Source organism: Olea europaea, chromosome 14 (genome assembly GCF_002742605.1).
Source record: "Olea europaea var. sylvestris chromosome 14, O_europaea_v1, whole genome shotgun sequence".
NCBI lineage: Eukaryota > Viridiplantae > Streptophyta > Magnoliopsida > Lamiales > Oleaceae > Olea > Olea europaea.
Genome location: NC_036250.1, coordinates 6,979,478 through 6,993,264, shown reverse-complemented (window position 1 = coordinate 6,993,264; position 13,787 = coordinate 6,979,478). Strand labels below are relative to the sequence as shown.

General features: G+C 31.0%; 1 protein-coding gene across 1 annotated transcript in view; it reads left to right on the top strand.

Moving 5' to 3' along the window:
• Nucleotides 1–7,895, top strand: part of LOC111408973 (protein S-acyltransferase 10-like) — a 10,430-nt gene extending 2,535 nt beyond the window's left edge. The window contains exons 6-11 of the mRNA XM_023038850.1: nucleotides 1,729–1,762; nucleotides 3,852–3,961; nucleotides 6,212–6,298; nucleotides 6,441–6,524; nucleotides 7,062–7,127; nucleotides 7,469–7,895. Of these exons, the coding sequence (XP_022894618.1) occupies nucleotides 1,729–1,762; nucleotides 3,852–3,961; nucleotides 6,212–6,298; nucleotides 6,441–6,524; nucleotides 7,062–7,127; nucleotides 7,469–7,643 (556 nt within the window). The 3' untranslated portion in view covers nucleotides 7,644–7,895. The remainder of the gene's footprint in view (nucleotides 1–1,728; nucleotides 1,763–3,851; nucleotides 3,962–6,211; nucleotides 6,299–6,440; nucleotides 6,525–7,061; nucleotides 7,128–7,468) is intronic.
• The last annotated feature ends 5,892 nt before the right edge of the window (nucleotides 7,896–13,787 follow it).

The window sequence follows — 13,787 nt, the reverse complement described above, 5'->3', positions numbered from 1 at the left end:
AAAACGCCCCCCCCCCCCCCCCTTTTTCTTGATGTATTCTATGTGGGAAGAATTTCAAATTTACCATGTGGGACCACGAGATGAACTGATATTGACAAAAAGGCTATATTGAGTACTAGATGTAAAACGTCCCTGAGGCAAGGCATGAGTTTCAAGATAATCAATAAGGGGCTGTTTGGGGTGATTTTTCACCCCAAGAAATTGATTTTTTTGACCTTTGTTTCACTATTCCATCCATAAAGTTTGACTTCTTCTCTCACAGATGACCTCCACTTTTCTCTTAACGGTCAAAAAATCAATTTTCAAAATAGCTCCCAAATGGGGCCTAAATAAATCATAATAATAGAAAACACTACAAAATATACTCATAATAAACCATATACCATCTTAAAAAAAAAATTTATAATAAAATAATTTAACAAAATTAAAATCCTGTTTGAGAAGTGTTTGTAAACAGTTCAATTTATAATTAGTTAAAATTGAGCGGTGTACAAATGGGTGGTACTTGTAGATCCCACGAAATATTTAGATAAAGAGTGATTTGATTGTTGACAAAAAGTTTATAAAAGTCTAACTAGCAAATTAATGTACTCTTATATCCCGATTGACTAATAAAATAGCAAATAATAAGCTACAAATAAGTAATCACGTAACAAAATCATGATTAAATAGAAAAAACTGGGAACTCTCATATATCATCACTACTATTAGGATCTTTTAGGCAACTGTCAACATATTTGATTTCCTTATTATTCCTCGTCACTATTAGTTTCTTATCATTTTTGTTCATCATCCTCCACTTACAAAGAGGTTTTTTCCCTTCACTTAACCTTTTGTGTCATGGAGAAGAATAGAAATTAATAAAACCTGTATATAGGTTATACATAAATAGCCCAAAATCATAAAAGCTAATAATAAAATGTGCAAAATAGGCGAGACAAATGGACAAACGCGTAAAATGCCACGAGGCTTAGACTTGAGGTGTAAGCCTCACAAATGGCATATAAAGCATAAGCTTTGAGGTGGTTAATTAAAGCTTCATGTGAGGCGGGAGTCGAAGCTAAGCCTGAAAAGGTTTATAAACGTTGCTTTTTATTTAAACTAGACACCCTTCAGGCTCCTTGTAGCATATTTTATTGATATTGACAATAGGTGTAGTACTAGATATTACGATGAGGATTTAAAATCATTATTGATTATAATGGTTCATATTTGTTAAGTTGAATTCATTGGTGATCTGTGCTCAAACCATAGATCATGAAGAATTAGTCACGAGAAGCTTGAAGTGAATTTAATTCAACTTCATGCACAAAGGCAATTGTAAGAATTGCAATTAGTCGCAGAAAAGAACTGTTAATTTTATTTGAGAGTTTAAAGAAAAGAATGATTTTTTATAAGAAACACGAGTCCTTTCTGAATCTTCTAATATTGTTAGATATGCTAATTCATGCTAATAAGTTAATAATCCATAAATACACACTTAAAAGATCACTAAAGGCCTTTCTTGACCTACAGATAGAACACTTAACTAAAACACGTATCATGTTGGAAAATTAATTGGAATAGACCAAGATCTAGAAGTTTGGGATAGAAAATAATTTTGTCGTAGAACCTCTTTTCTGAATCGAAACTGTATCGTCAATGTAGGCAAACAGACGCTCCATTTGTTTATCGAAAGCCACAAATTTGTCATTCACTAATTATCTTCATTCATGTTTTGTTTTCCAGAAATTGGACATGCACTTACTGCAACATTTTGCAGGTTTGATCTTCTTATGCTTTTATCATCTTTATTTTACATTTGGTGAAACTACATGAAATTATTCATGTAATCTTATATTTGTTATCATATTTATCTTTTTTGAGTCCATATTTATTCACGAGCAACAGTGTTTTTTTCCCCAAATCCTTCTTGGACTTGAAATTATGTTTTGTTTCACGAGCATCAGTTTGATTTTTTATTTTTTTTTCCCAAATCCTTCTTGTACTAGCATTTTGAAATTATGTTTTGTTTAGCGTTATACTCTTAATTTACTATTTCTTTTCGGTAGCGATTGTAGAAATTTTTGGCCATTCAGTTTTTGAGCATTGATCTAAAGGCAAAATAGACAATTTCACTGTTTTCTCACTCTTCTCACAGTTGATCGTATTGCCTGATCCGCAGAAGAAAGAATAATGAATGAGAGAGAAGCACACCAAGAACCTTGACGGTGCTCTGATATCACGATGAGAATTGAATTAGTTCTCGTTGATTTCCTCATATAAACCATTAGAAAATATTCAACAGCTATGCAGCCAAATCCTACAGTTGTAAACTAAAATTGAAAAATGAACGTCAACCTGTCAATTTACTGCATTTTCACATGAGCTAGAGTGATTTTAATTGGAAAGTAGTCTAGCTGTTTTCCAAGCAGATAACACACAAGAATTGCTAAATATCGAACTTAAAATGTGTGAATTGTACTTATTAGAGCTTGAATGGATAAAAATAAATAGTAAAACCACAGGAAAGGGAAAGAATATCCAAATCTCGTCATATCATTCGCTTGGTTCCTGTTGCCGAAATGCCGCCTTTCCCAACCACATACATTGCAGCACATTTCCGTAACCATCAATGTTGGACTAAACCAACCCCTCGAAAAAATGAGCTCCATCTGCTCCACACTATCACACTCATGAAAATAACACGTAAAATTCATGGTAAATTGTGAGAAACCCCATTATATACTCCATATGGTTCTGCATTTTTCCATGACTTTATGGTTGCCAGATTGATATTTTGACAGTGGCAGTTTCTCTGATTGGTTCCCTGTGATGAATTTTAGTTTTGTGAGATTGTACATATAATTTGTATATGCCTTATGCGTTATGCGTTGTTAGCTGTAAGTATGCGTTATTATGGCTTTGTGTATTTTAAGTGTTTGTAATATGTTATGCTTTAAGTTTTGGGTCCTTATTTATTTATTTATTTATTTTGAAAGGTAATCAAATATTTTATTAATATGGATAATACACAGGAAGTGTTTATATATATGATGAGGTGGTGGTGGTGGCAATGACTGACTTTTGTAGTCATGGAAGGCAGGTTAGATGGCATTGGGAATACATAGGGTGCACATGGGGCTAGGAGAGGGGATGCTGTCAGGGCATGGACAGTGATCATACTTGGTGGTGGAGATATTGCCAGGGTGGAGGGGATATTTTTTGTCGGTCATATTTCACCTTTTCACCTTGTTGAGAAATCAAATAAACAATATGAGGGGTTAAAATGAGGCGTTTTGGCTTGGATATTTATTGTGCTGGATGGCAACCTCACATTGATATGTAAGACTTGACTTATTGATCCCTCAACTTAGTATACTTTGCATGATAGTGCTTGAGTTTGGTAATGTACCTAATGAGCAGAGAAAGAAGAATAAATGTAATTTGGCTTTCCAAATTGATAATGGCGTAAGCATTGAGCCTCTGCTTGCAGCGACTTTCGATAAGAAAAACAGGACAGAGCGAAATTGAGAACTGTGTGCGCAACTGCTTGCTCTCAAATCACTGCATCCTTAGGAAGCAAAGGAAATTAGGCCAAGATTTTTAGTGTTGATTAAAAAAAGTACACTAGAAAAAGATGTTTCGTGGTAACCTGCATTGACGATGATGGACAACCAACCATCATTTGCAAGAGCCGTAGATTAGAAATGTTAAACTTCTTTTTCTTTCTTTCTGCTCTTATTTATTGTTTGACAAATTGGTTCTTTTATAGACTTCTTGTTGTTCTATTATGCATTCTTTCTATCTACTGCAACTACGTTCCGAAGTTTATGGTTTCTGATCCCAGCTTGCATGCATTACTTTTGTAGCCCCCACGAGCAAAGCATTGTCATGATTGTGAGAAATGTGTTCTTCAATTTGATCATCACTGCGTTTGGCTTGGGACATGCATAGGACAGAGAAACCATTGCCGGTTTTGGTGAGTACACATTCTGTTTCTTATCTAATTAATGATTTTTCTGTAGAGTATGCTTCATGCTATCACATTTTCCTCGGACCTTTGCGTGCTTTGATACTATGTTGAATCCCCTATTCTAAAAACTAAGCTGATGGAGAAAGGACACATACATATTTTGAATTGAATGGCCTAGGTTAAATTGTTGTTGCAACATGTCCACCCAATTCCCGGAAACTCCATGAGTTGCTTGCTAAGGCCTCAGAGTGGCAAACCCCTGAATTTTTCCTTGATTTCAACTTATTTTGATTCTTTACTTAATTATTATACAGTCCCGCCTATCCAATGTTCCTTTCCTTCTTTAAGGAATATAACATGCAGATCAACGGATCATGATTCACATTATGTGCATACACTTACAGGCTCTGAGAGATAAACACTCATCACTTTTATAGGGGCATACATTGAGTTCTACATCTCATAAAGATATACAAACATAACCAGGTACAAACTACTAGAGAAAATGCACAAGAGTGTAGGACATATGATGATAGTAGCAGTAATACTAATATGTAAATGCATATATTGAAGCAAACAGAGAATCCTGCTCATCAAGCATACACAAACAAACTGGGTAAAGTAAATTGTATAGACATATCATTATCAGAAATGCGGATACACCTCTACTTTGGTCTTTCCTTTGATGAGGAATTTCTAGAAGCATTCGGTTTGCTTAAATTGATAAATATTTTAACAAGAGATAGATGTGGGTTTTAAGGGAAGTTACGATACTTAGAGAATTTCATTTATGTTGTGTTGGTAGATGCTGCAATTTTAGAACTATAGATTTATAAGATTCTTTCTATCTGTATGACATTATGCAGGTAGTTGATCCATGGATAGAGAGCAGAAGCTAGTAAAGTAGCAAGTTTTTGTCTTTTTTACATCGGGTTGAGAGCATATGTACGACTACATAAATACAGTCTTATCTTTTATTCACTAAAAATTAAGCTAGTTTTGTGGTTGTCACAAAATATTTGGAAATGAATGTATGCACTGGAGATGAAGTAGCTAGGTGATATTTCTTTAGGGGATAATGATCACCTGATCAATTCTTTTTTTTTTTTTTGAATTCCAACACTTCATTAGTCACGAATTTGTTACATTCGAACAGGTGGTGCCATGCAGTTCGTAAAAAAATTTAGCAATCAAAGCAGTAACGGGATTTAGATGTAAAAAAAAGCCTGACAAAATCCATGCATCAATTGGGCACATATGCTGCATTCCTTGAAAGTGCAAATCGACATAGGTTATTAGGTGACTTGGGTTTGCTCCAACATTTGAGTCCAAATGATTGGAATTCTTTCACTTGATCACATAAGTTGGACAGACTCAGCCTTTTGTCATCTCTTTCAGTATCAGTCAACCGTCAATTTAAGTTCCAGTTCATGCTTTTATGTATGCTGTCATGGTGATGTTATATCTATAGCTGTAGTTTTGGCTATCTTTTGGATGGTTTGGACAGAAAGGAATTGTGAAGTTTTTGAAGAAAAAGAACAACTGCTGGCCAATTAATTTGGAGAGGGCTAAGTTTTTAGCTTATCTATGGGCTTCAACATCAAATGAGTTTAAGAACTTCCCTTTATCTTTATTGGTGTTTGGTTGGAAGAATGTGCTTCCTGATTCTGTTTGCTTATATTTTGAGAGGACTCTTTGTTCCCTTGATATATGTATTTTTTTTTTTTTTATCACAATTGCCTTGTTTGGGCTCCATTTTTCCAAAAACTCATTTTTCCAAAACTCATTTTCAACCGCACATTCTTCCATAAAATAATTTACACGTAAACACAAAATTTTCCCTTATTTTTTAACCATGCATTCTCCAAAAAAATCATTATTTCAATAAACATATTCCCCCCAAAATGAGGGTCAAAAAGGGGATTAGTAAAACTGTTCACCGACCAAAAAAAAAAAAAAGTCAAGTGGAAGTACTATTTCTTTGTATGTTATTTTGCTGTGGTCTATCATTTTTAGGCGCAATCTTATATTTTATTGAATCTAACATATCATTCATATTCTTCTTCTAAAAAGACACTTGTTTAGGTGTCAAATCTCTATAAATTGCATCGCTCGGAACTTTTTAGTTCATACAACAAATTTAGTTTATTTATACATTTCTCATATTAGTGTAGTTTTTGTAATTGGAATGCATATTATTAACATTGTTCTAGTTTATTTACCTTTTTATTATTTTTTAATTTTTGGATATACCAGGTGGTACATTCTTGAGGAAACAGCCTTGTGCCTTTGGACTATCATCTTGTACATTGTCTACCTTAAGTATAATATATCAAAAACATGGTATGCATCAACTCATACCTTAAAGATTTTTCTACTTCATATTTGCTTATGATGCTTAGATTCTGATGATTGAGTTCTACATATATCGTATTGAAACCTGAGCTGGAATTTTTTTTTTTTTTTATTATTATTTTTTTTTCAGGTGGGTTGATGTAATCATAATCTTGCTTTTGGGTACCTTGTCAATTTGTTTGATCTTTCTACTCCTGCTGCTCCTTTTTCATTGGTAAGTTTTTTGAAGCATTTACATGCATTGACTTCTTATTTAACAATATTTCATTTCTGGTAAGTTTACACGATGAAATTATCTTAACTAAACCGAGGACATGTTATTTAAAAATACTGTTTACTACTGCTCATCCTTTTTCATAGGCTAGTGTTGTTAGTATTTCAACTGCATAAACTTTTTATTCAGCACTACACTTCTTGTCAATTTATACTATGCACACACTCAATAAGCCCCTGTTGTTTTGAATAAAAATTAAAATTTTAGTAGATTTTGATAAAAGTAGGCGAAATGTGTAGTTGAAACTTGAAGAGTTAGGTAAAAGTTGTGAGTCCCAAGAAATATGTGGTTAAATTGAGTTTTGGAAAAAATATGAGTTCTAAGAAATGGGAGCCAAACTGGGACTAAATATCATGCGGGTGTCCATTTACTATTGTATTTTGTTGTCTGGGATTGTGTTCAATGAGATGGAATGGCGTACTAGTTCTCTTTTACATAAATGTTCACCCCTTAAATGTGAAATTTCTTGTGAAACAGCTACCTTATTGTGACTAATCAAACCACCTATGAACTTGTAAAAAGGCGGCGCATTCCATATCTAAGGTTAGTTATTTTGTTTTATGCTTCCCTATCTCCTTTCATTGCTTTAACATTTGGCTTTCTTTATAATGCAAATTACCTAAGAATTCATTCGACAGAAACCATACAGGCGGAAATAAACGTTGTACTGATTAAATTCTTATATTAAGGTTTTATTATAAGCAAAACGAAAGATGATTTCAGATTTGAGCTGTGCAGTAGAGCCTCAACATGGTGAACTTAAGCAAATTGGTCAAAATGGCTTGAGAGCTTCAAATATAATCTCAGAGAGGATTTAAGATTTGCGCTACCAGAAATTGTTGGCTTCTTTCCTAATTTCAGTTGAAATTTGTATTGATTTGCAGGGGAGTTCCTCAGAGAGTTTATCCATTCAGCAAAGGACTATGCAGAAATTTGTACGTCTTCTGTTGTGCCCAAAACAGCATTCTGCCGATGGAACCAATGCCGTCTGCTCAAGAACTCGAAGATAAGTTGAGACCCTATACATGCTTGGACATTTTATCTTGTCGTTGCTGCTGATGAGTCGAGCTGTGTAATTTTCCTTACAACTGATTATAAACTTTTCATAGATCTTCATGTCTTGATTCATACACACGTCAATAGACATGCCATTTGTGAAGAAAGTGTTACCATTCGAGTATTCCGAGTTGAGAACATGTTGTTGGCACAAATGACAAAAACATGATGTTTGATTCCATGTACATTTTTGTGTCAACCTAGATGATTATCAAGAATTTATTCAAAAGCCAAAAATAAGATGGTTATCGAGAATTTGATTATTTTAAGGTAATTTCAAAGATAAATTAAGCCTCTCACAAATCTTGAAATTACAAAAATTACGACAAACAGTTAAATAAACTCAATTTTTTTTTTCTGGGGAAATTGTACATATATTGTCCATGTTTGGGCTCCATTAAAATTATATTTTAGGGAATATATATATCTTGGACTGGCGATGTGTGGTTAAAAAAGAAAGAAAAATTTTGAGTTTACCGTTTACTTGCAATATTATTTTATTGAAAAATGTGTTATTGAAAAAAAAATGCATTAAAATTTAAATGGAGTCCAAACAGGGCATTATTTTTCTAAAAAAATATTTTTTTCGTCAAATTGGTTCTCATGTAAGTTCGAAACTAGGCCAAGTTCTATCTACAATCATCTTAGGCTGAACTCGAGAAATTCAATTATAACATTCACAACGTTCTTAAAGTAGCTTGCTTTCAAGGCTTTCCTTTAGCTCATCTATCAGTGGATAGATTGGCAATAAGATTGAAAGGGCATATTTTGCTTATTTGACTTCCAAACATATAAAAATCAAGAAGAAAGCAATGGACGGAAAGAGGTATGCTCAACACATGCATGTACCATAGAGAGGGAAATGCAAGGAATTGATCCATTTAAGAAAGCCATTTTTCCATAATGGTCTTTGACCATTCAAAGGTTAAAATCTACCTAAAATACCCCCAACATAAAATTTTATAACCAAGCCATCTTAATTTTAAAAGAGTTCACTTTTGCCCTCAAAATCTTATCTTTTTCTGCCTTGTATAAAATTGGTATCAGAGCCTAGTAACGAAATTGAAGAAAATTTTTAAAGATTTATAGAAAAGATAAAATGATTTTAGAAGAATTACAAAATATTAGTATATTAACCAATACTAATCGAATAAAATTGCAAGAATTAGCAACAAATTTAAGTACCGAATATTTATCATTAAGAGAAGGAATAAAACAAATAAATAATTCTCAACAATTAGTTGAAATAAAAAATAAAGTATTACAAATTCTGGTTGATGAATCTTCTAAATATGAAGAAGAAGATATTATAAATCAATTTTTAAAACAATATGATAATTATGCTGAGCCTTTACGAAAACCAAATATTAATAATCAAGATGTCATAACTAGTATAAAGAATATGGAATCAAATCTAGAAATTGTTAATAGCAATATTAAGGTAGGACCAACAATCTTATATAAACAGATAGAATCAAAATTTAAAGAATTAAAACTTAAAAAAGATTCTTATGTCTCTATTGAACCACCGTACCGGCCTATGTTATAGAAGAATAAGAAACAAAATTCTTTGAAGCTACTGGAGAAGAATTAGAAGCTTATAAACAAAGCTTGGAACAATTAGCCATACAAACTGAAAATATATATATGAATGATCCTCCACTTAAAGAAGAAACTACTAAAATAAATACTCCACCTTTAAATCAACATGTTGAAAATCAACCGTTAATTGGAGAAAATAGTAGAACTAATATTGATACAGATTGGACTCAAATTGAATCTGATGACTGAAATTTTGAATGGATGAAAGAATCAAAAACTATATCAATTAAGCATATACATCTTAGGGACAATAATCCAGTAAGATTATTTACTGAACAAATTCCTACTACAGGAATATGGTTAGATATTGATGATAGTAATAATAAAAGTGAAATTATTGACTCTTGGGCAAAAGCTACTGATTTAGCTGTTGCTTTTAATAAATGGAATACAACTCAAGCCTATAACTTTATTATCCACACCTTTAGAGGAATTAATTCAGATATTTAGAGAAGAACTTCTGAAGAAACAAAAAATAAAATTAAATATGGCGAAAAATCTACAACTACTATAGATAGTAGAAATTGTTAATAGCAATATTAAGGTAGGACCAACAATCTTATATAAACAGATAGAATCAAAATTTAAAGAATTAAAACTTAAAAAAGATTCTTATGTCTCTATTGAACCACCGTACCGGCCTATGTTATAGAAGAATAAGAAACAAAATTCTTTGAAGCTACTGGAGAAGAATTAGAAGCTTATAAACAAAGCTTGGAACAATTAGCCATACAAACTGAAAATATATATATGAATGATCCTCCACTTAAAGAAGAAACTACTAAAATAAATACTCCACCTTTAAATCAACATGTTGAAAATCAACCGTTAATTGGAGAAAATAGTAGAACTAATATTGATACAGATTGGACTCAAATTGAATCTGATGACTGAAATTTTGAATGGATGAAAGAATCAAAAACTATATCAATTAAGCATATACATCTTAGGGACAATAATCCAGTAAGATTATTTACTGAACAAATTCCTACTACAGGAATATGGTTAGATATTGATGATAGTAATAATAAAAGTGAAATTATTGACTCTTGGGCAAAAGCTACTGATTTAGCTGTTGCTTTTAATAAATGGAATACAACTCAAGCCTATAACTTTATTATCCACACCTTTAGAGGAATTAATTCAGATATTTAGAGAAGAACTTCTGAAGAAACAAAAAATAAAATTAAATATGGCGAAAAATCTACAACTACTATAGATAGCAATGAAAGTTTAGAAGCTGAAAATTTTAAAGAAGTGTTAAAACGAATTGAAAATTTCTTTAGACACCTATTATTATGAGAAGTTATACCAAAAACTAAAATTGATAAGATTACTCAAGAAACTTTACAAGAAGAAAGAGAAATGGAACTATTAAAAGTTTGTGATATGTGTGAATTAAACGAATATACTAAAAAATTTGAAAAAATATATATCAAAGCATCTAAATCTATAAAAGAATGGAATCTATCAAAAGAAGATGAAAAATTATTAAATAGATATTTTCTTAAATTACCTTTGCCATGGGGTCAGAAGTTATTTGAAAATTATCAAATTTATTGGAGTAAAATAGAATGGGAAGACCCTAACCACAAAGCTGATACTTTAGGAATGAGAACTTCATTCACTAAAAGAAAAATAGTCAAATGGTGCAAAAAATCTATGTACCAACACCTATTTAGAAAACATGGTAAAAAGGCTAGTTTATGTTGTTATGGAGAAATAACATCTGTACCATAATTTGGCTGTCACAAACCATCTAAAAATCCATATTATAGAAAGAAATTTAAGAAATATCTAAAACCTTGGAAGAAAAACAAAGGATTTAAAAACCACGAAAAATATTTTAAGAAGAAAAAACCTTGGAATAGGGAATATAACTAATATAAGAAGCCTAAGAAGAAATATAAGGAAGAATTTTATAAAAAAAAATGTAAATGTTTTACCTGTAATGAATTAGGACATATCTCTCCCAACTGTCCTAATAAAAATAAAAGAGAAAATGTTAAATCTATTAAATTAATGGAAGAAATTGAATACGATTCAGAATATGAGATACTTGAATATAGACGAATTATCTGAAACTGACTCAATTTATGAGCTAGATATTAAAGAAATTGAGGAACTTGAATACGAACAAATATATATGAATCAAGAAATTATTGATACAGTTGAAACGACTTTAGATAGTGAAGAATGAACTTCACAAACTGTTATGTTTGATGAAGAAAGATATGGAGATATAATAGAAAAACAAATATAGACTAATTCTACTTTGGTTTAACAAAACTATATACATTGCCAAATATGACGAAGTACCTATTAACATAGAAAATGTTAAGGGTAATACTACTATACCTTTAATTACTAGAGAATGGGTCAATAGAGAATTAGCAAATATTAAAAGATCCACTAGAGAAAGATTAAAAAAAATATAGTGATTGGAGGAATCCAAATTATGGTTAAAGGATACTTTAGAGAGGGAATTGATATTCCTATACAAATATATTTAATTGATAACAAGATACTTCATGATCCTATGGACGCTCTATTAGGAGTTGTCTCCGTAAATCTTGTATATAAGAAAAATATTTTTACTATAAGACCTGGATTTGCCATGTCTATATTAGATTAAAACTTAAGTTTAGGATTAAATCTATATCACAAAATTGATAGATTAAATATGCCACCTAGAAGTAAAACTGTAACTTTACATTGTAAAACTTTATATGCTTTTACTACTACACACCAAAAAGAAATCAATAAAAGTTCAGGAGAATTCATAGAAATTCATGAAGATTTTAAAAACCTAGCTCAATTTACATCACCAAGAATGTTAATTGATTATAACATTTCGCTACCCCAATAGATATTACTAGATTTTCATCAACAATCTAGAAGAATAGACAATAATGTAGGTAATCAAGGATTAGCAACCTTGAATACTTTTGGACAAGTTGTAGTTAGAATGCCTACCAGAAGAATAGAAAGAAGTATCAGTACTAGAGAACTCTCAAGTTCTAGTAGACCATCTACAAGTAGAAATTACACAACTATATCTAGAAATGGTATTGATATTGATTTAAGAAAAAGTGAGGAAGTTAATTTCCTTATATTAAAAGAATATTTCAATAATCAAAATAACTACGAAGAAATCATAGCCCTTGTTAATACAGAAGCTTGTACTAGCCATATAAGAGCAGACTTAGTCGATCATTTAGTAGAAGAAAATTTACCACAAGGAATAACTCTTACAGATTATCATGAAATTAAATATGAAATTAAAACATTTGTTAATCTTGAACTAAGTTTTACTGACATAGTAGGAGAACAATTTAAGCTAAACCTTAAAATTCATAAAGATTATAGAAAAGGAAAAAATACTAGCCCAATACTACTTGGAATGAACTTTCTTGAAAAGGTATCACCATTTGTTATTCAGAAAAATATACTGCAAATAACTGTTGAAGGTAAATAAAAAATGTTGCCTAGAGTTAATAAAAACAAAGAATTAATTTATATGATACAAGGAATTAAATCAATCAAAACTAGTATTTTGAACCCATATATTGAGATAACTCTCAATTTACCTGACTATTGTATGATAAGATTTCATGTAATACTTGATACTGGATCAGGAATTTGCCTATGTAAAAGAAATGTGTTCCCATAACACTATTATAAAAGCAATTATAAGAAAACAACTTACGATCAAACTGCCAATGATATTGTTGAAATATATAGAGATTTTGTGGAAAATGTTCCGATTATTATAGGAAATAGAGAATGTTTTATTCCACGAATATTTGCAACAGATAAAATTGGATGTGATATCCTCTTAGGAGAAAATTTTATATATACATATAGCCCATTTACACAAAATAAAGATAGTTTTGAATTTACTACACCTTGTAATCACAAAATTAAAACACCAAAAATCTATAAAGCAATTGGGATTGCACATCAACCAATTAACCATAAACCTAGACATCAGAGTTCTGTAGGTAATCGTGGTGGATGTTATACAGAAATCAATCAAAAACAAAGAATTCCTATATTAATAATTAACAATTTAGAAGAAGAATTAGAAAAAATTAAAATTGAAATGAAAGAATGTTATCATGAACATCCATTAGTCAAATGGGACAAAGATAAACCTATTGTAACTATTGAATTAAAAAGTCCAGACGTTAAGATATCTGGACAATTTCCTTATAGCGAAGAAGATAGAAAGGAATTTGAAATACAAATTAAAGAACTTTTAAAATTATGAGTGATAAGAGAATCATCAAGTCCATATAATAGTCCTGCTTTTATGGTCAAAAATCATAGTGAAATTAAGATAGGAAAAGGTAGAATGGTAATTAATTATAGAGATCTAAACTCTAAAACTATACCAAATAGCTATAAATTACCAATAAAAGATTTGTTAATAAAACAAATACAAGGAAGCAAATTATATTCTAAATTTGATTGTAAATCTGGATATTGGCAAATTAAACTAGACAAAGCATCAAAACCCTTAACTAGTTTTACAACCCCTAA